Source organism: Canis lupus, chromosome 35 (assembly GCF_003254725.2).
Source record: "Canis lupus dingo isolate Sandy chromosome 35, ASM325472v2, whole genome shotgun sequence".
Classification (NCBI taxonomy): Eukaryota; Metazoa; Chordata; class Mammalia; order Carnivora; family Canidae; genus Canis; species Canis lupus.
The window spans coordinates 23,610,654-23,638,186 of NC_064277.1; the positions used below are offsets into that span (position 1 = coordinate 23,610,654).

Sequence of the window (27,533 nt, forward strand, 5' to 3'; positions counted from 1 at the left end):
GACAGAGAGAGAGAGAGAGAGAGGCAGAGACACAGGCAGAGGGAGAAGCAGGCTCCATGCAGGGAGCCTGACATGGGACTCAGTCCTGGGTCTCCAGGATCAGGCCCTGGGCTGAAGGTGGCACTAAACCGCTGAGTCACCCGGGCTCCCTTAGTCTTCTACTTTACTAAAGAACAATATTGGGATTCTGTACTTGATCTTTAGAAGTTGTTTATTTGTTTAAATATTACATTCCTAAAAAATATATATATGTGTGAATATATAATATAATATAATATAATATAATATAATATAATATAATATATATACTAGAGGCCTACATTGAAATGCAGGTCTTTTTGCCTTTTGCGCTGTGCTGTTTTCAGCAGTGAGACTGGAGGCATTCTAGCTGACCTTCCAGGTCACTGCTGCCCAGGGGGACTGGCAAACATGATGATACTTTTGGCCCTGTCCTGACTTCAGTTAGGCCCTCTGTCCTCCGCCTGTAGGATGTGGGTTCTTGTCCTCAGCCTGGAATGGTGCAGGGAAGGAAGGTTTACCCTGCCAATCCAAGATACAAATAATTTCTGGGGTGATGTGCCCGTGGTTGATATTAAAGACACTGAAACATTATCCATTCTTCCCCTTGCACTAGCTTTAGAAATGTGCTTTGAATATAGGTTTTTTTTTCTAAAAAAATTCCCTCTAGGTTTAGCCTGTGCCAGCACCATTGGTGCCCCTGGGGAAGGTCTGGAAACATATGAACCAGTCTTGGGTGCATGACCTGTACATGAGCTGAGCCTACTGAATAAACAAGCTACTCTCACAACTGGCCCCCAGCCAGTGCTTAACCAAGTCCAAATGTAAAAGGACAAATCACAAAGCAAAAGTACCCAAAGCTGAGTGGCACTGTGTGTGCCTGTTATATTTCAGTTTCAGGCAAGAATATATATATATATTTTTTTTTTGGCAAAAACATTTGCTGTCGATAGTAATGTCACCTTGGAAAGAGATGACTTTTCGGGAAGCAGCAAGAGAAAATTAATGTAATAAAATGTCATTGTCTTAATGTGTCACTTTAATGATGTTTTATTTCAGGGATCTTTTTATTTTTTTAATTCCTTCATTTACGTTTAGTAGAAGGGTATGTTTTGTTCTGCTCTATGGTTTCCAGGGATGATAGTAATTATACTCTGTATTTTAATTGTACCTAATTGGTGTTAGGTAGTAGTTATTTTAGCATATGGAAAATTAAAATGAAAATGTAATAATACTGAGAACCTCACAGCTATTAGAAGTTCTCAACCAGGGAAATGTAGTGACAAAAGCCAAATGGTTAAGTGGTATTATTAAAAACAAAGGAAAACAACAACGGAGGGAAAAAAAGCCAGATGGTGCAATTACCAATCTCAAATCATTCTTTGCAGGCATCTTCATACATATCTATAAGTCCCAGTAGTTAACCCTGCACTTGTTATTCAGTATATACCCATTGCATATTCTTCTTAAACACTTCATTTCAATCTGGTTATCACTTGTATATTTGAATTCTTAATTGAAGATTATTTGTGTAAAAAATAACTGTCAAGCAACTTCAAGGGGTCTTATCTTCTGTGGAAATTTGTTTTCTTATTTTCTCTGCTTTTGCTAAAGTCAGTCCTGTTTTTGAGACCATATGAAAACCTCAGGAATTAATGAAACTAGTATATGTCTTTGAGTTGTCCAAGCTTGTAGGCTTCAAATATTGTACTTATTTTCTCCTTTTTTCCTTTAAAATAGAGTTTTCCTAGTGCCGGTGGATTCTCCCACCTAAAGGCTGAGAGTTTCAGAGGGTGCCATCCATATCCCTTGGGGATACTTATTTAGCTTTTGAACTGCTGAGTGGCTAAAGAGACAGAGATTGTGATTGTGGGCCAGAAACCAGAGAGTCACTGAATTGGGTCCCCAACCACATGGACAATAAACCCTTGCTTATCTTTGTCAGCTACCAAGTCACATAAAAATACTCCCATTACCTGCAGGTTACATCTCTAACTCAAACACCAAGAGTGCATCACAGTGACAGCCAGCTTCCTGTCTACTGTGTTGTAGGGGGTCAAGGCACAGGCAGGAATGTGAATCAGTGCTTTGGTTTCAAGTTCAGCGACTGGTTCTTTCACTTATCACTTCACCCTCTGCTGAGTTGAAATGTGTTCTTGAGAGATCCATGTGCTTGATTTTTAGATAGAAAACTATCTTCTCCGGAATCATGAGACCCGAAAATACCTACAAGAGCAGGCCTACCGCCTCCAGCAGGGCATCGTCACCAGCACCACACAGCAGGTAAGAGGGCACTATACTCTCCTACTCAGTCACAATGAACACTTTTCAGAGCAGAGGACCCAGGATTTCTATCATTTGAATTATCCACAATGGGATAACAAGAACTGGTTTCTGAAAATGGCAAAAGGAAATAGAGCTTGGGGGAAGATGTAGAGTGTGGAAAATGTAGGCTGATTCTAATGCTAAAAATGTGCTTTTAATTGCTGATAATTTTGTGCCTTTTAAGATTATCAGTAAAACATATTTTAGATTTCCATCCAAATATTAGGAACCCATCATTACAGATGAGAGGATCTGAGGGTAAGCAGATTTGCTACTTTGGGGACATTGTGTTCCTTTCCATCTCTCCTCCTTCACACTCATGTGAGATAGAAACAAATTCCTAGATTCCTTGAAATAATTAAGAATTTGTTGAATATTAGGGCACCGAGGTGGCTCAGTCAGATAAGCATCCGACTCTTGATTTTGGCTTGAGTCATGAGATTGATGCCCACATCTGCTCCATGCTGAGCATGGAACCAGCTTGAGATTCTTTCTCTCCTCCCTGTACCTGTCCCCACTTTCATCCTGTCTCTCTCTCTCTCTCAAAATTAAAAAAAAAAATTTAAAAAGAATCTGTTGAATATTAACACGCGCTAAAGTGTTTTTCTTTTTTACTTTATTTCCCATCCCTCTAGCCAATGTTAGAGAAGAAAAAAGGAATTATAATAATAAAAGAAATGTGGAATATTTTCTTCCCAAAGTATCAACACAAACCAAGGATTATAAGATATTTGGGGAAATAATACGTCAAGGAAAAAGCAAGATAAACCAAAAATCTGACCTCGGCTAATTCAGAGCACAGCCAAAGACTTTGAAAAATATTGTAATTAGTAAGTTCAGTGGGACTTGAGGGAGTATTGTATCCACAAAATAGGAAGAGGCTGCTAAACAACAAGAGACAATGTTTAACTATTGAAAAATATGGAAACTGTAATACAGAATTTAACATAAACTAATAGGGCACAAATGAAGCTATTTCTCTAGAAGAAAAAGTAAAAGAAATCTTTATAATATACAGTAAAAAGATGAAAAATATGAAAGAAAAGTCAAAATGGTGACCAGATTCAAATTGACCAACAGCCTTCTGATAGGCACTTCAGACTATAAAAGGAGAAAAAAACAGTAGAAAACCATTTCACATAAATCTTGGGGTTGATGTGACCTACTGAAATGGATCCAAATGAAGGGACCAAAGAGCTACACCTAGACATGTCCTGGTCAGAACACCTACAAGAAAGAAAAAAAAGTCTTAAAGAGTGCCAGAGAGAATCAAAAAGCTGTCTTACTTGGGAACTAAAACTATTTCTTAGCGTCCATCCCAATTACTGGAAGCAAATGAAGTGATATTATCAAAGTTCTGTGGGGGTCTTATTTTGGCCCATGAATTCTCTACTTCGCCACTTTGTCAAACAGATGGGGGACAGATTATAAATATGTTCAGCCATGAATGCAGAAATTTTACCCCCAATAATCTGTATGTGCAAAAAGTTATTTTTTTAAAAAAAAAGATGATTTTATTTATTTATTCATGAGAGACACAGAGACATAGGTAGAGGGAAAAGCAGGCTCCCTGCAAGGAGCCCGATGTGGGACTCGATTCCAGGACTCTGAGATCATGCCCTGAGCCAAAGGCAGACGCTCAACCACTGAGCCACCCAGGCATTCTGCACAAAAAGGTCTTTGAGGAAATTCTCCACCATAACAATGAAAAATAAGAGAGTACACAGTATGATGTATAAATAAGAAACTGTAGCAGAAAGGAAATCCTTGAAGTCAAAAGCTGAAGAAAAGCTTTTTCAAAATTGTTGCTTTAGGCAGTCTACCTGGAGCTGCAGGGTTAAAAGACATAGGATTACATTCCTTTCTCTATGGATCCCATAGTCAAAATTATGTAACTGCATTTTAGTAGGTTCAAAATTTTAATATTAACTAAGACAAGAGGGGAAAACCGAAGGATTGTTACATTAAAAAATGTGAATGTTAGAAATCATAATGTAAAAAGTATTGATACTAACTAAAATTAGGAATTGAAGAAGGAGAAAGTTGGATGAGAGTATTAGTACACTAAATTTTTAGTTTTTATTTTATGGAATCAACCTCTTTTATCATTCATCTTTAATCAAAAATACAAATATAGTTAACCATCCTGGAATTAAAATAATATCCTTAGTTAGAAAAATACAAATGTTAGTCTAAGTTTAAATTTAGACATTTTAAATTTCAAATGGAAGCCATGAGAAAAATTTAAAAAGCAACAGGTTTCCAAAAGTATTTATTTTAGCAGGGTGAGAGAAGCTGACTTGTCATTTGAGACCATTTTTTTTTGATGGTTTACACATTTCTTAACCTCACACAAATGTCAATTTAATTTTCAGTTGTTGCTTTTTCTTAAAAGAGAAGGAAAGAAAAGTGTCCATAATAAAAGCATCACGTATAACATTCCAAGTAGGTAAAATTATCTGGAAGACTGCATAGATCTGTATAGAGGTTTGTGAAAGAGTGTTCACCAAAATATTCATGAAGGTTAGGTCAGGTGGTGTGATTAGGTGAGTTTTATTCCCATATGTTTCACAGTATTCTTTGAAACCTTAACAGTAGACACAACTCTTTGTAAAACAAAAAGTAAGGCGATACATGTTGAGAAAAAGAAAAACATTAATTATATGAATATCAGTGAAGTAACAGGGAGTTTTAAGAATGAAAATTTTCTTCTAAAATTAAAAAAAAAAGTATTTTGCCCTTACTAATGCTTTAAAAATCCCCCCCCCTTTTTTCTCCCCACAAGGGGCTAATATTAGCTTAGTATTTTATAGTTTACTGTTACTTCTTGGTTTCAGTAGTGAACATTAAAAGCAATGAGAGCCTAAAATCGTACACTGAACCTTTGCCTTGGGTTCCTTTATAAGCTGCTGTAATGCAGGCTTTTCTTAATATAATATCCTTCCAACTTTACCCCTCGTTCACAGGGCATTTTGCCCATCCAAAAAAATTACTGCAGCAACCTGTAATGCTAATCCTTAAAAGTAAGTTTCGTCACCTCAACCCAGAGGAAATTGTACACAGGAGGCGTAGCGTGGATGTTTAATTCTGCATGGGTGGCATCAGTCTGAATTATTTTAATCATTATGTAGTAGGTATATTGCCACCTTTATCTCTTTGGAGATTTCTTAGTAGGTTATGATTAGCAGTTTTTAGACTTTAATCGTTTTAGTCACTTATCTCTTTCTTACTGAAACTTCTTGTTGAAGTTTCCAGAAATCTGAATACAGAAATAATAGACCCTCTGTGACTAATGTCCCTGCCAGCTATGTAGCCAGGCATCATTCCCAGGTGACACCAAAGGTATTAAAATGTTGTGATGAAACAGTGATGTCTCATAACTCTGCACATTGTTTCTTTGTGTAGGAATGACCTCTGTAAGGCTCCATGCTCTAACCTTTGTTTTCAGTCTGTTCTTTTCCTTCTCATAAACTCTCTTCATCAGGAGTCAGCAGATAAAAACAAATATAAAATACAAAAACAAATAGTAAATATTTCCGGCCTTGCAGCCTGTGAGGTTTCCACTGCAACTACTCAGCTCTGCTTGGAGAGCAGAAGCTGTCATAGTCTGTGAGGTGGCTCTTCCAATAACACTTTATTTATAAAGACAGGTCCAGACATACCCTCACCCACACAGTCTTAATTTCTTTCTTTCCAGTCCTTTTTCCTATATGGATTTTTTTTTTAATGTGGAAATCATAAAATTTATATACTTTGAAAAGATAAAAATAAAAAAAATTAAAACAGGCCTTGCATTGCCTATAGTTTGCTGAGCTCCACTCTTCTCACCCTTAAAGTTTTCTGACCACTTAAAAAAGGGAGAAGGTGATTTTATTGCCTGGAGCTGTTTACTCAAAACATTGTCTTCTCACCTCTCGTGTGTAGTTTTTATACTTGCCTTCTTGATTTCTTTGCTACCCTGTCACTTCATAACTGTTCCACATGTGTCCCCATCTGTACTGAAATGGCTCTCTCCATGGTCTCCTGTTCCCCAGGTCCCCAGCCTTTTACTCCCTCTTCATCTGTTAATGAGAGGACACAGGATAGTGTAGATGACCCAGATTTAAGGACGGATTCTGCTTTCCCTGTAGGTATGAATTGATGTTAGATGCTTAAACTTGTCTAAGTGTTGATTTCTTCATCTGTGAATCTGGGGAGATGACTCTGAAGATGCTGGGAGGATTCACTGGGATCAAGCATGGGAAGTACCTGACTCACCCATCACCAGTAAACCGTTAATGTTTGTTGCTGCTCTTCCTCTTACTGTCACAATTATTGTCACGATTGACTACCTTACCTTTGGTAAGACTCATTGCTTGGTTCATTGACAGTGTGCCATTTTGAATATCTTTCTGCTGCTCTTTGGTCTTATCTGTCTCCTTTCTACATGACTCTTTACCTCTTTACATCTTCCAAATGTAGACCTTTTCCTAAGTTTTGTACTTAGTGCTTATTTCCTTTAGCTGTTTCTTCCACTCTTATATTTTTACAACCTCATCTATGGAGGACTCCTGGGGTCTCCCTCTGTTTCTTTCTGGAAAGTTTTATCTTGTCAACACTTGTTCAGCAGCTCTGAGATACAGGATTACTAAGACAAAACTTATCCCTTAGAACTCCTGATTTTACCATTTCTCTCAGTGGCATCATCAGTCCCTGAGAATAGAACCCTCAGGGTCATCTTGGATGTCTCCTTTGCTGTCGCCAGCCAGTGGTCGCTGTGCCCATCTGCTGACCTTCTAAGTGTTTTTCCCTTCCATTTTCATCACCAGCCTCTTGCTCAGGTGTTTTTACCAATTCATTTGTACCTCTTCTTTTACAAGTGCTATGAGAACTGTTATATCCACCTTCCATGTCTCCTCTTGCTATCTATGCCCCATATCTTATGCATTGGAAGCTGTGCCACCAGGATTACTACAGAGTGAGGGTTGTTAGAGCTTCACAGCTGTAGGAGGAGCCAGGGACTGATGCCCGGTGCCTTCCACACCGAGTTCCAGCTCCTTACCATGTGGCCGAGTCTCACCCTGTGTTGCCTTAGCCTAACTTTCCAATCCTCTCTGCCACAATAAAGTACCCTGTTCCTTTTTTTTTTATAATAAATTTATTTTTTATTGGTGTTCAATTTGCCAACATACAGAATAACACCCAGTGCTCATCCCGTCAAGTGCCCCCCTCAGTGCCCGTCACCCAGTCACCCCCACCCCTCGCCCTCCTCCCATTCCACCACCACTAGTTCGTTTCCCAGAGTTAGGAGTCTTTATGTCTGTCTCCCTTTCTGACATTTCCCACACATTTCCTCTCCCTTCCCTTATATTCCCTTTCACTATTATTTATATTCCCCAAATGAATGAGAACATATAATGTTTGTCCTTCTCCGATTGACTTATTTCACTCAGCATAATACCCTCCAGTTCCATCCACGTTGAAGCAAATGGTGAAGTACCCTGTTCCTTTTTTTAAATTTTTTTTATTTTTTTTAAAGATTTTATTTATTCATGATAGAGAGAGAGAGAGAGAGAGAGAGAGAGAGAGAGGCAGGGACACAGGCAGAGGGAGAAGTAGGCTCCATGCAGGGAGCCCGATGCGGGATTCGATCCCAGGTCTCCAGGATCGCGCCCTGGGCCAAAGGCAGGCGCTAAACCGCTGCACCACCCAGGGATCCCAGTACCCTGTTCCTAAGCAGGAAATAGGAATTGCAGGTGTCTGGTTGTGCCATAGCTTATGTTTATTCTTTTGCTTGAAAGTCCCTTCTATTTTCTCAATCTGTAGAAATCTTTCAGGCCCCAGTTGAAAAGCCACCTTCAACCTCAACTAGATAGGATCCCTCCCTTGGCTGAAATCTTGTACAATGTTGTATCATTCCTGTGCCCATTGAATACATACTTATAAGGGTCTGCTATGTGGCAGGCACTATTGTAGGAAAAAAAAGGAGCTGAGTTTGAGTGGTAAGCAAAATGTGGTGCCCTTGTAAATGTTATATTATGTAGCACTTTTTATCTTGTGTTATAATTATCTGTGAATATTTCTTTCTACTTCTAGGCTTTTAAGTTGCTTAGCAGCAAAAGGCATATCTGACTCAGGACCATATCTCATCATTCAGTTTTAGGTGTTCAGTATATTTCTCTTGAATTGGATAAAGAAATTGACATGGAATATAAAATACCAGCAAATACAGTATTTGCTGGAACGGGGAACAGTTATAACAAGTGGAGATGGCATTTGCTACTAATAGTTCTAAGTTCTGAACTTTGGTTCTATAGCCCTGTGCATTTGAAAAAGCCTGAGTAGTCATCAGCAAGTGACATGAGTCGGTGGTATGATTTAGCTGCCAGAGAAGCCAATTCGACCTTTACCACATTAATGGAAGTAAACTTGTTACAGTAAGGAAGGCACTGGTCCTGTTCATGTTGCCAATTTCCTCCTCCTGTGTTCCAGTTTGTTTTATTGAGGGGGTATATTTCATGAGCATCCAGGATGGAAGAGACAACTCAGAGAAGGGACCTGGTGTGGGGACAGGGTTGGGAACCATAAGACTGTCACCATAATAAAGTGGCAAGAGGAACTAGGGCTGTGAAGCCTGAAGAAAAACAGATTAGGGGAGAAGAGATAACTGTGTTCAAGCATGTGCAAGACCATACCGTGGAAAAGAGGCTGTGACTGATTTTTCAGTGTGGCCTCAAGGGGAAGCCATGGGTCTGTAGGAAGGACGTGGGAAGACATATTAGGACTCAAAGAAGATCATGTTCAAGAATGACAGAGTACATCTCCTTAGAAGGAAGTGAGCTACTCAGATGGTGGCCTTTGGCAGCTTCTCTGCGCTGCAAGAGAAGAGTGGAATGGGGTGGTTAAGGCTCCGTGGAATGTTTAAGATAAAGAGCTCAGGTACTGTCATCTACCGTGGAGGCATGTGATGGGCCAACCCAAGGGATGACAGTCTTTCCCCTTCTGGTTTCTGTTCTTTTTCATATTTGTGAGCATTCTGGACTTCAATATGAACTGATAGTCAAAACGCTTGATTTCTTGTTTCAGAATTGTAGATTTGCTCTCTACATAATCATTCTGTATCACCTTCTGCAGGTTAACTTTCCTGGGCCTTGAGCTCTTTGGTTGTGAAGCATCTGCACGTGATCTGTTGGGCTATCCTAAACTTAGCAAGCATGTATTCAGACAAATCTTTGAGACTTGGGAGGTTTTATGTCCTATTTGAATGGAAGAACTAAATTTTTACATTTCTTTTGGATATAATTTTAAAAGTCCCACTTAACATGGTGTTGAGTTTATTAGAACTTGTCTTCTTGGGGACTGCCTAATGGCACACATTTTCAGGAGTCTCCGGCCTCCTGATATTAAGGATCACCAACTCACATAGTGTCACATCCACATGCCTCTCAAACTAGTCTTGTATGGCTTCAGACATGTACCACTTCCTTTCTTAGTATGTGGTTTGTCTCTTGAAATTAAGTATTAAGTACTTCTTCTTGGTAAGATCTGAATTATAGATGACTCTTTGTTTCAGGAAGCACAGATCAATACAACAATTTGAAGAGTTAGAATTTATATCAATTAAGATATTTTAAAACATATAGTTAGTTCTCTCTGGGGCATTGTGAAAACGCATCAAGTTAAGATATGATCGTTCCCTACGAGCTTAGATTTTAGTTAGAAGCATCATTCATAGAACTTCTTTTTCCTGTGGGGAGCTCCAGATCCTTCGCTTCTGTAAACCTCAGGACATTTTATAGCAATAGGAGCTGTTCTTAATGTACATTAATGTCGACATTAGTGACCTTTTGTCAAGGGAAAGGTGTTCTAAGTGGTGTTACTTTCCTGTGTTGTCTTCAAAGTACATTAGAAAGGAAAGTGGGGTAGATGGTATGAACCTGATTTTCTAGAAGAGGAGGGCAGGAAGGATGGTGATGCTGCCACTCTAACCAGACCGTAAGTCTTCTGAGCAGTGTAGCCAAGTCTCTATAGCTGCAGAACTTGTGGTGGAACGAGGGCTGACTTTGACTTCCTATGGTTGTTAGATCAGATAACTCAAAATAGAGCAATCATGAACTTAGATAAAAACATTACTAGAGTGTCATCTCTGCCAAATGAATTATATCAGATGTGATGGGACTCTGGATGTTATAAGGTCTCTGGAAGAATTAATAACTTAAGAACATAAAATAGCTTGCAGTTCTGATCCAAGTACTGGAGAAACTTTGTAAACCACACCGTTTATCTCTTTCTTTAGAATTCTTAGCTTTCTTTGTGTTTTTCTCTAGAAGTTCAAATACAAAAGGACATAATCTTACCCATATATAATATTTTTTTGTCTGTAATAGTGATTTACCACTTCCCTTTGGATTTCATGGTTGGGTCTGTGGAGTAACCAAAAATGATTCAGATGTAATTAACCTGAGAGAAGGGCTCCCACAGAATAGAAACTAAAGGTTATCAACTTTACTATTGCCTGCGTTAAAATAATAAAACCTCAACTTGCTTTTGGGGGGCAGGGGAGTGGCTTTTAATTCATGTGGGAAAGTACCTGATATAATAGAATTAGCTTGAAAGATATTAATTTCCAGGGATGTTATGATTCTGTAATATTGAGACCCAACTGGCTGTGGGCACCATCTTGTAGTCATTTCAACCATCACCAAATGACGTGCTCCATTTCTCTGCGTCCTCCCTCCTCCCTACCCAGCACTATGTCTAACACAGAGGGTACCCAATAAAAGTAAATAAAGGAGAGCTACTACCTAGTGAAATGTCACAGAGTAGCCAGGAAATTCTGAATCATCAAGGAGTTCGCACTTCAATGCATTTCCTAGAGCAGGAAAGGGGACGGAAGCCCCGGAGATGTTTTACTGGAGTTCATGTTGCCCAAGGCTGCCACTATGAATAGGTAAATTATAACTGGCTATAAGCTGCCTTCTTGCCTGTTTCAGCTAGAAAATGTTTTTGCCCTCATTCATTCCGCGTTTTCTTCTGTGCTGTTGTCTGTGCTGCCTTGGATGCTTACTGTCCCTCTGTGGCCTGGAGCAGATGATTGACAGGATATGTGTGAAGGTACAGGACCACCTCAACTCTTTACGAAACTGTGTGGGAGATGCTGTCCAGGAAGACTTGAAGTCAGCAGAAAGGCTCATGCGTGATGCTAAAAACTCTAAAACGGTGAGTTTCACTTCAGGCTACATGGGAGTCTTATGTAATAAAAAGCCTTTTTAAACTTCACTTTTAGAAACTAGTTCTACTGATGTGGTCTATATATACACTGGACTATTGCTCAGCCATTAGAAATGACGAATACCCACCATTTGCTTCGACACGGATGGAACTGGAGGGTATTATGCTGAGTGAAGTAAGTCAATCGGAGAAGGACCAACATTATATGGTCTCATTCATTTGGGGAATATAAGAAATAGGGAAATATATGAAAGGGATCATAGGGGAAAAGAGAGAAAATGAGTGGGAAATATCAGAGGGAGACAGAACATGAGAGACTCCTAACTTTGGGAAACAAACAAGGGGTAATGGAAGGGGAGGTGGGTGGGGGGATGGGGTGACTGGGTGATGGGTGCTGAGGGAGCACTTGGTTGGATGAGCACTGGGTGGTATGCTATATGTTGGCAAATCGAACTCCAATAAAAAAATATACAAAATAAATAGAAACTAGTTCTACCTTTTTTTTTTTTTTTTTATCTTTCTACCCAATTTCAAGGTTACTAATAAGTGGCAGAGTGAATGGAGTGCCTCTTTGCCTCCTTTCTGTTCCCTGGGCTGATTCCCAGTAATCAAAAAATAATAAAATGCAGGGGGCTGATGTGGTGACAAGGGCTGTAATCAGGTCCTGAGTCCCTGAGAGGTAGAGTTGTAGTTGAAATGAGGAACAGCTCATTAAGATTATTCTACTTCCAGCTAATAGCCTGAAATTCCCCTCTATCACCTCTAAGAGGAAGCTTCTTTCAAATTAGAATTTGGTTCCCAAAGTGTGTCTTCACAAGGAAAGGACTAACGGGGCCGGAAAATCTGGGGCCTGGGCCTGGCTCTGTTTTGGACTCACTCGATCATCGAGTGTTGTAAGTAGGACCGTGAGCATTAGTCAGATACCTTCATACCCCAGATGCCTATCAAGGGGCGTGGAGATAATGTATCGTTCTGTAGTTTCAAAGCTGAACCCGTTTATTAATCTATATAAAGAGCCTTTGATTGAGAGCAAATGATCTCTGATGATGTTTCTTATCCTTTTTACTAACTCCGCAATGACTTTTTTACTTAAATAATTATGGAGAGCTTATTTGTACTTTTATTACAGTTGTTACCAAATTTATACCATGTTGGTGGTACGTCTTGGGCGGGAGCCAGTGGCTTGTCATCGGGTCCAATTCAAGAGACCCTGGAATCAATGGCTGGAGAAGTCACAAGAGTTGTAGATGAACAACTCAAGGTTTGTGGAGTTTCTGTTATTTTGGAAACTGAAATTGTTATGATTTAACTATGTATAACATCATTTCATCCCATAACGACTTACATGTTACAAATTTGTGTCTGTGTGTGCACACATGGGCCTACACACATACATGCACTTGTAGTAAAGATTGAGAACTGTGTCTTTCTAGCTTTGTTTACAAGTTGTGGAATAGCTTCTTACCTAATGAGATCAAGTAAAACCTAGAAAATTCATATTTTTGATGGTAAATCTCTAAATGTACTTTGCAAGTTGCCATTGATAAAAGAAGGAAGGGTTTCTATTTATGAGGCAGAAAGAGAAGTCCACTTTAGGAAAAAATATTTTCTGGCATTACATTTGATTTAGAGAATCAAAAGGAAGGAAGGAGGACAGGAGCTCTGTTTACAGGGCCTAGATGCTGGTGCTGTGGAGAGTCTCCTGCTAGGTCAAGAGGTAACAGTGCTTATATGAAACTGGCTAAAAGAAGGATAGGGTTTTATTATTTTTTTAAATTATTTATTTGAGAGAGAAGGAGAGGGAGATGCAGAACCCCTGCTGAGCAGGGAGCACGACATGGGGCTTGATCCCAGGACCTGAGTTGAAGGCAGACACTTAACCGACTGAGCCACTCAGATGCTGCAAGTCAGGTGCCCCAAGGATAGGGATTTAGACGAAGTCATAAGGCCAAAGTAGCAAAGACTTGTCCACAGCCTCCCTGGCTGGAAAAAAAAAAGTCTCTGAAACGTAACCTAAGGCTCGATTTTTCTTTTTCTTTTAAAGATTTTATTTATTTATTCATGAGAGACACACTCCCTGTGTGAGAGAGAGGCAGAGACACAGGCAGAGGGAGAAGCAGGCTCCAAGCAGCGAGCCTGACACGGGACTCGATCCCGGGTCTCCAGGATTGCACCCTGGGCTGAAGGCGGCGCTAAACCTCTGAGCCACCCGGGCTGCCCAGGCTCAATTTTTCTTAAGGCCACTTCAAAACATAGCTACACAGAGAAATTTCACCTTCAGAAGGTTTTCTTCATTTCTAATCTGCTTGCTCGAGGATGCATTAAAAAAACCTGGTCTAAATTTCTGTAATTATTTTGTCTGTTTTCTTCTGAGAACGAAATTGCTTCAGCTCACAGGGATTTGATGTGGGACTCAGTAATAACTATGCAACATGCTAATTACTCTGCTTGTAAATTAAAATAATGAGCAAGAAAATGTTGTGGATTATTTAGGAGTTTAAGCCCCTCTGTCTTCCTGTGTATATAATGCAGAGAGACTCATGTGTGTTGTCTTCATTTTATTTAATGTGTATTTTGCATCCATTCTGAATAAAGACAAAAGGGGCAGAAAAAGGATGGGCTGTTTGGTACAGAATTCTGCCAGACTGTTACCTAATGGCGCTTGCTTTATCCTCCACGAAGGATACAATATGTAAGAAGGATACTGTCTATGTTGCTATTTATTTCTGACTTTAAAAATGAAACTTAGTCTGTGAAGCATTTAAACAATACAAGTATGGAAGAAATGAAAAAATTACTTGAGATCCTAGAGAAGCATCATCCTCAATATTTTAGTGATTTTCCAGACGTTCTATGTCTACCCACACAATTGTACATATATGCGGTTATATTGTAATACTTTTTATATTCAATACAATATCATGAACACAATTTAAGATAAGTGAATGATTACTATCCTTTTAATGGCTACATAGTATCTCATTATGTGGATCTACCAGTGTCTTCCAAAACCTCTGCCCACCTGTGGGTCTCTCCTCCACTTTCACGGAGAATGCTTCTCTTCTGACCCTTGCGGTCACCAGATGTGTGGGTGTTTCCCCCCCCACTGAGCAATTCTCTGTGACACCAGCTGGGTGTCCTACAACTTAGTTCAATCTGACATGCTCCACCTAGAGAAGGTTCAGACCCCACAGGTTAAGAGTGCGGTTTCACAAGACTGTACCTCCCCACCCCTACTTCAGATGCCAGTGACAGGTCTAGGTTGTCACTTGTGCATCTCACTGATTGACTATATAATTAAATCACAGCTTCCCATGGCACCTTGCTTAGGTGTGATTAATTTCCTAGAGGGCTCACAGAACTCAACACATTTCCTACTTTATTGAAGGATGTAGTAAAGGGTACAAATGAACACCCTGATGGAAGACATGCCCAGGGCAAGGTCTGTGGGGAGGCGTGGAGCTTCCCGTCCTAGAACACCCCTTGCCCTGCACCTCTGCATGTTCACCAGTCTGGAAGGTCTCTGGACATGTACTTTTCAGATTTTTATGGAGGTTTCATCATGTGGTCATGACTGACTCCATTTTCAGCCCTTCTTCCTTCTCAAGAAAATGAGGAGCAAGGCTGAACATCCTGACCTGATCGTGGTTTGGTCTTTCAGTGACCAGCCCCCAACCAGGAAACCATTCAGAAGCCCACCCAGCGTCACCTCATTAGAACACAAGATGCTCCTACCACCCAGGATATTATAAGGGTTTTAGGAGCCTTTAGGTCAGGAATCAGAGTCAGAGGCCAAATTTTAGAACAAAAGATGCTTCTACTATTCTCTTAATAGGAGATTACAAGGGTTTCTGGAGCCCTATGCCAGGAACAGGGGTCAGAGCCCAATACGTATTTTCTTTTACCTCACAGCCAGCATAATGTATTGTCTAATTTCTGATCAATCCATTTAGGGTAAATGCCTGTAACTGGCCCATGCCTCAGTCAAATGGTACCTTATAGACTTTCACTTACATTTGTAGACTGCTCAGTGTAGGCAATTGCTCATGTTGCCACACCCTCACCGATATTAGCATATTGATCTTTTAATATTTTTCTGTCTAAAGGATTAGAAAAATTTCATTTTGTCTTTGGGTTTTTTTTTTAATAACCAATATAAGTCAAGTGATTTTATTATCCATTTGTATTCCTTCTTTTATAAATTGTATGTTTGTGTCTATGGTCTAATTTTTTCCTTTAAAGTATTTGTGAGAACTCCTTCCATTACTAAGAATTGGCTGGCAATGAAATCAGCATGAAACATCTGGGCTGAAGTCTTTATTTGTTGGTAAAAGACTCTAGAGCTCTCAAGACGCCTGGGTGGCTCAGTGGTTGAACATCTGCCTTTGGCTCAGGTCATGATCCCGGGGTCCTGGGATCGAGTCCTACATCGGGCTCCCCACAGGGAGCCTGCTTCTCCCTCTGCCTATGTCTCTACCTCTGTCTCTGTGTCTCCCATGAATAAATAAATAAAATCTTAAAAAAAAAAAAAAGACTCTAGAGCTCTTCCAGCCTCAGGGAGGCCTGCACAGAAACTTGAAGTAGTTTAGAATGCTGAACCCCCTGCATGGAGAGTGGCTGTTCTGGAGAGTCCCACAGTTCTGTGGCAGACTTGATGGGAATGAGAAACAAACTTCTGTAAAACCAAAAAAAAAAAATAATCAGCGTGGAACATTGCAACAGGTACTTCCCGTCAAATAGCTCCCAATTGTATTTGTCTCAGCTGATTGAAACCACAAGTTATATCCCTGTACATCTGCTCCATTTCTTTCTGCAAACCAAGTGGCTGGCATAGACTTGCTGCTCATTCTTGGGAAGGAGCAAAAGTCAGAGGTCTGAAGCAAGAGGCTTTTGAATTTTTAAAATCCTGAGATAATATAAATCTGTTTAGGACCAAAAATATTTTCCTGTAAGTAGACATTCCCCACATTCTTGGATGCTGGCCTTTTGGACACCTTGTCAGCATCACAGCTTCCTCACTTGCAGGCGTCAGAGCATGCTTTTCTCTTCCTCATGTCTTGCAGGTGTGGGCTCCTCAGTGGCCTGTTTTTGTGTTCCCCACTTGCTTTTTTCTTTGCTCGGTCCTTTTGGGTTCCATCTCTTTATCTTTGGCAGTGACTGGCATGAATTGTAGCAAACCTTCAATCACAACTTCTTAATCAAATGTTACTCATTAATTTCCTTGTAGCTGAGTACAGTAGACTTCTTTCAATACACTGCAGACAGCTCACTTCCTCTCTGTTTCCTTCTGATTTACTGACGAGTGGACATCATTTTACTATTTTAAAAAAATTCCCATTTGTCTATTTTTTAAGATTCTATTTATTTATTTGAGAGAGCAGGGGGAGGAGCAGAGGGAGAGGGACAAGCAGAGTCTGCGATGAGCTCAGAGCCTGACATGGGGCTCGATCTCACAACCCTGACATCATGACCCAAGCCAAAAGTAAGAGTTGGACACTCAACCAACTGAGCCACTCAGGTGCCCCGCCCACTTGTCTATTCATATAGCCTTTCAGTATCTTGATATTCTTACAGTTATTTTTATTGGAGTATTTTAATTTTTATTAGAATCCATATTGACTTTCTCACTAAACCACAGGGGTCCTTATTTACTTCACTACTAGTATCAACTTTTTTCTGGCTAAAAAAAGTTTTATTTCCCAAATTCTTTAAAGTTAATATGTTACACTAGCAGAAGCTAAAGTGGATGGATTATTTTATAAAAATAATTTTTTATTACAGTGAATTTTTAAAAAATGGCACAAGTAGGCCTGGGATTGTGTCCTGGGCTTGCTAGGAGTTAACTTCTTCTAAGCCATTGGGCTATATCACCTGTGTCTAAGCATTGTCCTACATGAAGGTCAGCAGTAGATATTTTGAATATTGGGTAATAATAAGTTCAAATAGCCCTCTGAGCCATCTTTCAGAAAATATCCTTTCAGAAAAGGAATCAAAATAGCCAGGTGAGCCAGCTTTCTTAGCAGACTATCTGGAAGAGAAGAAAGCAATTACATTTGGAGAAATTCCTTTGAAAAGAGGTGATATTTTCTCCGGGCTGGCCTGTTCTAGATATTTTTAAAAGACAACTCTCTTCCTGTTTTCCCTGTTTTTTGATCCTAACATTTATTCCTGGAGTAATAATAGATGATAATGGGATTTGAATTCCCTTTAACATAAAAGAAACTTTCATTTTTCCCTTTTAGACTTCAATTTCAGAGTGCTTCTTTTGGCCTTGGAAATTCATGATTTTACTCCCAGCATACCCTATGAAATACTTCACTGGTAAATTTCAGATTTACTTAGGAAATGAGGCCTCAGGGGTGTTGATGGCATTTTAGCAGGTAGTAACTCAGTTTGTCTCAAAAAGTTCTCTTTTTTTCCCCTATACTTATTTTTTAAAGCAAAAGAAAGATTTCAGGGCACATTAGTGTGGATGTTGTATTTGCTTGTGGTGAATTACAGCAAGTTACCCACTCACTGCAAGAATACAGGAGTGTAGCTGCCATGGGAAGGATGTTCATCCAATTTACTTTACAAATATTATATAGGTTTTCTGAGTATTAGTTATTTTTACAGTTAGGAAATATAGATTCTCATAAGTAACATTGGGGAGACACATGCTAAGTAAAATCTGATAATCACATTTCAAATGCAGAGCCTGCTCAATTCAGATGGTCTGAAGGTAGCATAACATAGACTAACAAAATGGAGACTGTGTAAGAAAAGTTAAGAAACATGTTTAAGTTAGAAAGTTTACCATAAGCCTAATTTCGATTTCCAGAAGGAAAGAGAGAACAGCAAAAGGCCAACAGTTGAAGAAATGGTGGCTGAGAATTTCAGACATTGATGAGAAACCAGAATCTTTCAATTCAGGAAATCCAGTGAAACCCATGTCAGATAAAAGCAAATCCATGTCTAGAATCACCTAACAAAAAGTGAAAAACACTGAGAACAAAGAGAAAATATTGCAAGAAGCCAGAGGGAGCAAAAAGCCATATTATTAAAAAAAGATCAGTAATAAGACCGACCAGACAGTCTCAAATCAGCAGCCAGTGGAAGCCAGAGACAATGAAAAGCATATCTTTGTGCTTCTGAGAGAATGTAGAGTGTGAACCAAGAACAATAGATAAAATAAAACCTATTTTTTAAGAATGAGGATGAAATGAAAGCATTTTCATGTAAGAAAAACTGAGATAGTTTAATGTAACTAGATTACACTGAATAAATAGCCAGACATACTTTTGGGTCACCTGGGTAGCTCAGTGGGTTGAGCGTCCCACTCCTGATTTCAACTCAGGTCATGATCTCAGGGTTGTAAGTCTGAGCCCTGCGTCCAGCTCCACACTCAGCAGGTGTCTGCTTGAAGATTCTCTCCCTCTGCCCCCTTTCCATCTCTCTTTCTTTCTCTAAAATAAATCTTTAAAAGAAAAGATATATTTTAGGACAAAGGAAAAATTATCAAAGAAAGAAGGACAGAGAATAAAGAATAACAAGCAGGAAAAATACCAAATGTGGGTAAAGAGAAACGTTGACTATAAACAACAGCTTTTTTTTTTTTTAATTTTTATTTATTTATGATAGTCACACTGAGAGAGAGAGAGAGGCAGAGACACAGGCAGAGGGAGAAGCAGGCTCCATGCACCGGGAGCCCGACGTGGGACTCGATCCCGGGTCTCCAGGATCGCGCCTTGGGCCAAAGGCAGGCGCTAAACCGCTGCGCCACCCAGGGATCCCTAAACAACAGTTTTAATGCTTAGTTTGTGCTATAAAATTAAGATGAAATTAAATACTAGAAGCAGGTATTTAAATCAATAAGGAATGAGGAAGAACAGTTTAATATCCCAGTCATATTCCAGAAAAGATTTAAGACATCCCCATCCATTAGGCCTGCAGTGTCCAGTGTGGTAATTTACATTTAAATTAATTAACATTAAATTTAAATTTTGAAAATTTACAATTCAGTTTCTCTGTTGCAGTAGCCATGTCTGAAGTGCTCACTAGTTGTGTATGACTAGTGGCTCCTTTCTTGGTCAGGACTGATCATTTGAGGAAGTTCTGTTGGACAGTGCTGCTTTAGACAGGGAGTAGAGTATCCATGTTAAAATTTCTCATGTAACCACTGAAACAGAGGCACAAAACTAGGGGCTATATTGCACACCTAGAAGGGCATTAGGACGTCTTGGAGATTATTTTTGATTTTTCACAGCAACTGGCATAGGCAGGTGACAATGAACCTAGCCACCCTGGAATACAAGGGTTTAGTTCCACACCAGAGGAATGCTCCCATCCAGATCTAGTGATACAATAGAAGAGGCATCACTGAAAATAAAACAGATCATTGAATGACCCAATTTACTAGAAATACATAATTTCAAATGTATATGCATCTAATCCTATGGCTTCATGGTAAGTGGACATATTTATAAAGAGAAATGGAAAAAAAATAAAAAAAAAATAAAGAGAAATGGACAAATTGACCGTTATGGTAGAAATCTTTGAAAATGACTACCCTAATTGGTCAAATACATTTAAAAAGTAATGATAGAGTAATGACATGAACAAATAGAAAGATATCCCATGCCCATGGGTTGGAAGAACCCACATTGCTAAAATGCCCAAACTACCCAAAACAATTTACAGATTTAATGCAGTCCCCACAAAAATACCAACATTTTTCACAGAACTAGAACAAATAATCCTAAAATTTTCATGGAACCACAAAACATTGCTGCTAGCCAAAGCAGTCTTCAGGGAACAAAGCTGGAGGCATTACAATCCCAGATTTCAAGATAAACTACAAATCTGTAGCGATCAAAACAGTATAGTAGTGGACAAAAATAGACACATAGATCAATGGAACAAGGATAGAGAGTCCAGAAATAAACCCACATTTTTATCGTCAATTTATCTATGATAAAGGAAGCAAGAATATACAATAGGGAAAAGACAGTCTCTTCAACAAATCGTGCTGAGAAAACTGGAGAACTGCAGGCAGAAGAATAAGACTGGATCATTTTCTTATACCACACACAAAAATCAACTCAAAATGGGTTAAAGACCTATATGTGAAACCTGAAACCATGAAACTCCTACAAGAAAGTGTTGGAAGTAATTTCTTTGGTCACATACCTAGAAACATACCTAGAAATATTTTCTAGGTATGTCTCCTCAGGCAAGATAAACAAAAGCAAAGTTAAACTTTTGGGATTACACCAAAATGAGAAGCTTTCGCACAGCAAAGGAAACCACCAAAAAAACAAAAAGGCAACTTACTGAACAGGAAAAGATATTTCTAACTGATATATCTGATAAGGAGTTAATATCAAAATATGTAAAGAACTTCTACAAGCCAATGCCAAAAACAAATAATCCAACTAAAATGAGCAGAGGACCTGAATAGATATTTTTTCCAAGAAGATAGATGGCCAACAGACACATGAAAAGATGCCCAACATCACTAATCATCAGGTAAATGCAGATCAAAACCACAATGAGACATCACTTTATATCTGACACAGTGGCTAAAATCAAAAAGACAAGGAGTAAGTATCGGTGAGGATGTGGAAAAAAAGGAACCCTTATACACTATTGGTGGGAATGCAAACTCCTGCAACCACTATGGAAAACAGTATGGAGATTCCTCAAAAGTTTAAAAAAAAAATATATATATATATAGTTAAATATGTAGTTAAATATATAGTTACATATATAGTTAAATATGTATATATATACACACACACACATACACACACATGCATACACATACAATGGAATATTAGCCATAAAAAGAATAAGATCTTGCCATTTGCAACAACAGGGTATAATGCTAAGAGTGTATAATGCTAAGTGAAATAAGTCAATCAGAAAAAGACAAATACCATCTGACTTCACTCATATTTAGAATTTAAGAAACAAATTAACAAACAATAAAAGACAAAAACAGACTCTTAAATACAGAGAACAAACTAGTAGTCATCAGAGGAGAGGTGGATGGGAGAAGGGGTGAAACAGGTAAAGGGGGTTAAGAGTACACTTACCTTGATGAGCACTGAGAAGTGTATAGAATTGTTGAATCATTGTATTGTACACCTGAAACTAATATACAATTTGTATCGTACTTTTAAAAGGATAGAGAATAATAATATATTAAAGAAATAAACATTTTAGGTTAAGTTCTAAAAGGAGGAGGATACTGGAACAACAGAATTCTCAATTCTGATCAAGTGGACTAGAATAATATTAATTTTTTTAAGGATACTTGGAATATTTATGAAAAATGCCAATGAGGTCGTAACATCACAACAGTTTTCATAAACTGTGTTCTCTGGTCCTATTTCAAACAAATTAAAAATTAAAAGAAAATTTAGGCAAAAATCCAATTGTTTACAAATTTGAGAAATTTCATTCATTCATTCATTCATTTGAGAGAGAGAGAGAGCACGATGGGGTAAGGGCAGAGGGAGAGGGATAGAACCGTAAGCAGGCTCCACACTCAGCACAGAGGTGACATGAGGCTAAATCCCACAACCCTGAGATCATGACCTGAGCTGAAATCAAGATTCGGATGCCCACCAACCAAGCCACCCAGATGCCCCTAAAATTTCTTACAACTCAGTGGTCAAAGGGGAAAGTATGCTTTAAATAAGATACTCAGAATTAAATAGTAATTTTAATAGTAATATTAGAGCCTCTGAGATTCAGCTAAACTAGCTTAGAGTGAAATACATGGTCTTTTTAAATGCCAGTATCAGAAGTAAGGAAAGGGTGGAAAATAATAAGCTAAATCTAATAATTGAAAATTAGGAGGGAAGTCTTGATGCCTACAACTTGTTTTCAAATGACCCAGGGGGGAGAGAAAAGCAAATACTGCTAATTACTAGCAATTTCTAAGTTTTAGGAGAAGGATACAGATTAATCCATTCTTTGAACTTCTCTGTAGGTCTGGAATTTTTCTATTGGGGGAAAAAATAAAAACATTTTCTTTAAAATCAAGAATAAGGCAAAGATTCTGTTATCACCATTTCTATTCATTATATTAAAGTTCTTAGTGCAATATGACAAACAAAAGAAATGAAAATTATAAGGATTAAAAAGAAAGAAAAATTATTCTGATTTTCATATTTTATGGTGGTCTACATAGAAACCCCAAAAGAGTCTGCAGCTATGTTATTAGGATTAGTACTGTAAAGTTGTTGGAGATAGACTAATATGTAAAAATCTATTGCATTTCTATATATCAGCAACAATTAATTTTAAAAAATCATTAGAAATAGTTAATTATTGGGGCATTTGGGTGGCTCACTTGGTCCTAGGCTTAAGCCCCACATTGGGCTCCCTGCTCTGCAGGGAGTCTGCTTCTCCCTCTCCGTAGGCCCCTCCCTGTGGCTCGTGCTTGTTCTCTCTTCTTTCAAATAAATAAAATCTTTTGGAAAAAAAAATATCAACAGAAAAATACAAGGTACCTAAGAATATATTAAAGATGTATAATACCTCAGTGATGAAAAATTGCAAAACTTGGTTGAAGGTCTTTAAAGAAAGTCTAAAACAAAGTAAAATATGTGTCATGTTTATGGGTAGAAGAGACAGTATCACTGGATGGCAGTTTTTCCCAAACTCCTCTATTATGGGATGTAATTCAATAAAAATTCCAACAGATTTTTAACAAAACTTGACAAAGCTAATTCTCAAAAATAGCTCAGAAATAGCTCAGACACTTATGAAGAAGAACAAAATAGTTGATAGTTTTGCCCTACCATATATTAAGACTTATCATAATTAGGATGGTAGTAGATAAACCAATGCAACAGAGAGAGAGATTAGGAGAGAAAAGATGGGTTGTTTAGTACCCATATTCATTGAGTCCCTGGGCTTGTAATACTTTTTATACGTTTTCTAGAGATTGTTCCAAGAAGTGCGGTAGGCCCTGGCAATAAGGGGTAGAATTTCCCAATTGCCATCAGGTCCAAGTTGTGTATCTGGAGTCTGGTGCCTCTAGCTCTTCATGAACTTCTAAAATTACACACTAAATTTTATACTAATTTTTCTGGATGAGTGTTCATCAGATTCAGAGGGATTCTTTCATCCCCAAATGGTTAAAAGATGCTACATTCTTGACTATTTATGACACATGTAATTTCTGAGGTCCCCCCACCAGATGCTAGGTGATTACCCAAAGGATGTCATGTAAAGGTGTAAAGGGTATAAGGGGAGACGAGCAAGAAGATCTCCTCAAAGAGGTCATGTTTGAGCAGAGCTGAGTGTGGAAGGGTTCTGGCTATAGAGGGGGAAAAGAAGGGTTCTAGGCCAAGAGAACGATGTGTGCAAAGCATGGGAGCAGAGCCCAGGCCATCATGTGGGGAGCTGCCAATTAATTTAAGGGGAATAGTTACACAGGGAATATAGACATAGGACAAGAAATGAGGCCAGAAAATTGAGCAGTCATCAGATATTTCTATTCTGTGCTAATGAATAATATTCTGACATCTTTCTGCTTTTGAGGAAGCATGTAGGAGTAAATTTAACATGTTTTAGAGGTAGATGTGGTCGATACAGTTAAGGTGGGTCGAGTCTAAGGAGACTCAAATTTCTGGTCTCGTTTAGTACCATCACAATAAAAACTTTGTGAGCATGGTTGATTTTGCCATTGTAGTTATTGTTTAGGTGAGGGTAAGGGTAGGATGAAATGTGTTGTAATTGACCTTTCCGTGGTAGAAAATGCAGGTGAAAATGGTTAACAGACTGCATCGTGTATGTATTGTATGGATTATGTAGGTGGTTATAGATAAACATTTGATTGAGAATGGTTGGAATGTAGGTAGTATTTTGAAGCCGTGGGAAGGACGGATTTTAGAGTATGGTTTGGTATGCAGAAGGCCATGATATTTGGAAGGAGATGCTGTGCTAGGTAGGACCTGCACTGGGGGCTAGATACAAAGTAGTCAGAGGCTCCATTGCAGACTTACCTGACATTTTTTCTCCCCTTTCTACCAACCCCATTACCAGAAAGTCTACCATGGTAGCCTCAGGTACCACTGACCCAAGGGAATGGGATGAAAATTGTAGGTTACTAAAAGGAAGAGGAAAAGGCTCCTCTGGGCAATGGACAGGGGCATTGGAGTAGGGTGGCCAGAGTAGGAAACAGAAGATCTGAGTCCCCGTCTAACCTGTTCCATTAACCAGCTAAGTGAGCTCAAGCAAGTCACTTATCTTCTCCAAGACCCGATTTCCTTAGCTATAAAATGGGTTTGTGAAAATCAGCCTTCACTTTAGAAAGTTGTTATGTGGATCAAAGGATACCATGGATGATCTTCTCTGGTGGAATATAAAGTGCTGTGTTGTCATGTTGGTCAGTGGTTGGACTAGAGGGAGTGGCAGGGGACTCGCCACAAAGCAGCTACTGAATCAAATGCTGAGGGCAGGCTAAGATTCCATTGTACTTCCAGGCTTGAAGTCATGCAGTTATCAATTTATAGAGCAGCAAGAGGCCTGAGAAATAATGTTGTAGCAAGAGTGCAGAGATCTGCAAAGTTATTCTGTGATAATATTCCACAGACATTTCAAGTCAGGGGCTAGTCTAGAAGCCAGGTCTCCTCTCTAGGTGTGAGATTCATTCTGGCTAAACTTGTTCTGTCATGCAGGGGAACCTTCCCGAAAATCACAAACCTCATTGATGAATTTAACACAATCTAAATAGCATGTTGTTACCTGAGGTTTATCTTATCAGGAGCACTGGATGCTACATAGTCTGGGCCAGAGTGTGTTTATTCTAATGCTAAAGAGGAAAATAATTGGTCTTAAACTGGACTTATTTGCATTGCTTGCCGCTTTCTTGGAATAATGTGTGATATCAGTAATTAGAGTTATAATAGGGACAAAGGGCTGTCAAAATGTGAGTTGCTTTTGAATACTTTTCAGGTGGCTGCCTCCTCCCTGTCCTCTCTGGTTTTCTACAAGATCATTATAAACATCCTGCTGCTCTGCTGCTCATCCTGCAGTAGAATGATAGGCTTTACTAGTGGACGGGCTTGTACATACAAGCAGACAGAGCACTGTGCCAGTCGGGCCATCATCCTGCCTCGGTAGTCCTCGTTCACACCGGAACAGTAATGGGACACCGCTGGCTTCCAGAAGCAGAAGAGAAGTGAGAGTAGTGTCTTTGGAAACAGATTCATAATATCTGTGACAGACTGAATTTTTATTGTGTGCTGAGCATTATCTTGAACACTTCACATGTGTAATGTATTTTATCTTCAATAATCTGAGGAGGCAAGAACTTTATATTTGCCATTTGATACACGAGGAAAGTAAAATTGGGAAATCCGTACAGTCCGGTGTCACTCAGCTAGGATTCGGATTGAGGTCTCACACTGATGGTTATGCCCTTTCTCATACTTCCCAGCCATGTCCTCCATCTCTGGCAAATTCTTTCCCTTCCCCTCACTCACATTTTTCAACTTCAAAATGGTGATCACATGAAAAGCACCTCACCTCTTCACAGACATCAGAAGGATAAAATGTGCAGAAACATTTTGCAGACTCTAGAGTTTTGATTGTTGTTTGTCAAGTGCCCAGTAAATGTTTTTGTTTGCCATTCATGCTGTTCCATGTTGTAACAATTTCAATTTTATTAGCACTGAAGCTTTTCTTTTAAAAGCATAGATCTGTGGGTTGTTTTTGTTTTTGTTTTGTTTTTTTTAACTACTGATGTTTTGATAGAGCTATTGAAGGGTTCAGTTTGGAATTTCTGTGATTTGCAAAATCAAACGAGTTCAAGTTTGATATATTTTCTAGGGGTTTCTGTAACTTTACTTTCTGGCAGCAGGGGGAACAGTCTGGTGTGGTCAGTTGGCATACAAAGGCTTGATATGTGTCTTCTTTAATCTTCTCATGAGCACCTTGTTGTTAAGCGCAGCTGGCACACCGTGACATTTCAGGTGCCAGCCCAAATCTTGGGTGGATCTGCCGGGTGATCGAAAGTGATAACCTGGAGTGCCAGGGTGTCTCAGTAGTTAAGCATCTGCCTTTGGGTCAGGTCATGATCCCGGGGTCCTGGGATTGAGTTCTGCATCGGGCTTCCCGCAGGGAGCCTGCTTCTCCTTCTGCCCATGTCTCTGCATCTCTCTCTGTGTCTTTCATGAATAAATAAATAAAATCTTAAAAAAAAGAAAAAATAAAGTGATAACCTGACATCCGTGATCATCCAACAGGCCCAGGTTGCCCTGGAGTGACTCAGATTCCTTGGTCATGCTCCAGGACCTTGCTGTGTCCCTGGGCTCTGAGGGCTCAGTGTCACACCTAACCAGCTCTCAGCTTTTTGCCTCCCTCCCACACACACCCCTACTACCTTGTCACCTCTGCCCTCCACTTGTGCTCATTACAGGTGTTGCTAGAGTCCATGGTCGATGCCGCCGAGAATCTTTGTCCAAATGTGATGAAAAAAGCACACATTCGACAAGATTTGATTCATGCCAGCATTGAAAAGATTTCCATTCCACGAACCTTTGTTAAAAACGTCCTGCTGGAGCAATCTGGAGTCGATATCCTTAACAAAATTAGGTGGGTTTATGATGTCGAGAAACCAAGGTTCCATAGTTTCTGTGAATGCAGGGCAGGCAGCTGTGAAGAGTGTTATTGTTGGCTCTCTCCGTATAGAACGTGGTGGACATGTCTAATATGCAGTGACTGTATCTAAATAGAGCTGTGCGTAAACACATAGGTTTATACATTTCCAAAATAAGGTGACCACAAATACGCCTGTGTTCCTGAAGAGCATACAGTTAGTTACTTGATCTTCTTAACTGTTTTATTTTTAACCGGCGGGAGAGGGCATGTATATGTTTATAATCACTTTTTTCTCTTCCTGAAGCTTATCTTCCACCTTTAAAAGTTACTACCCTGAAGTTTGCTTTCTGCCACTGTGCTGTTCTGAGCAAATGCACAGT

At 39.2% G+C, this 27,533-nt stretch overlaps 1 protein-coding gene across 5 annotated transcripts in view; it reads left to right on the forward strand.

The window, feature by feature from the left end:
* The window catches only part of CARMIL1 (capping protein regulator and myosin 1 linker 1), a 311,565-nt gene that overhangs the window by 215,559 nt on the left and 68,473 nt on the right, over positions 1-27,533 (forward strand). For all 5 annotated transcript variants that reach the window (XM_025442784.3, XM_035710597.2, XM_025442806.3 and 2 more), the window contains exons 24-27: positions 2,203-2,301; positions 11,413-11,541; positions 12,683-12,814; positions 26,972-27,147. In XM_025442784.3, coding sequence (XP_025298569.1) covers positions 2,203-2,301; positions 11,413-11,541; positions 12,683-12,814; positions 26,972-27,147 — 536 coding nt within the window. The remainder of the gene's footprint in view (positions 1-2,202; positions 2,302-11,412; positions 11,542-12,682; positions 12,815-26,971; positions 27,148-27,533) is intronic.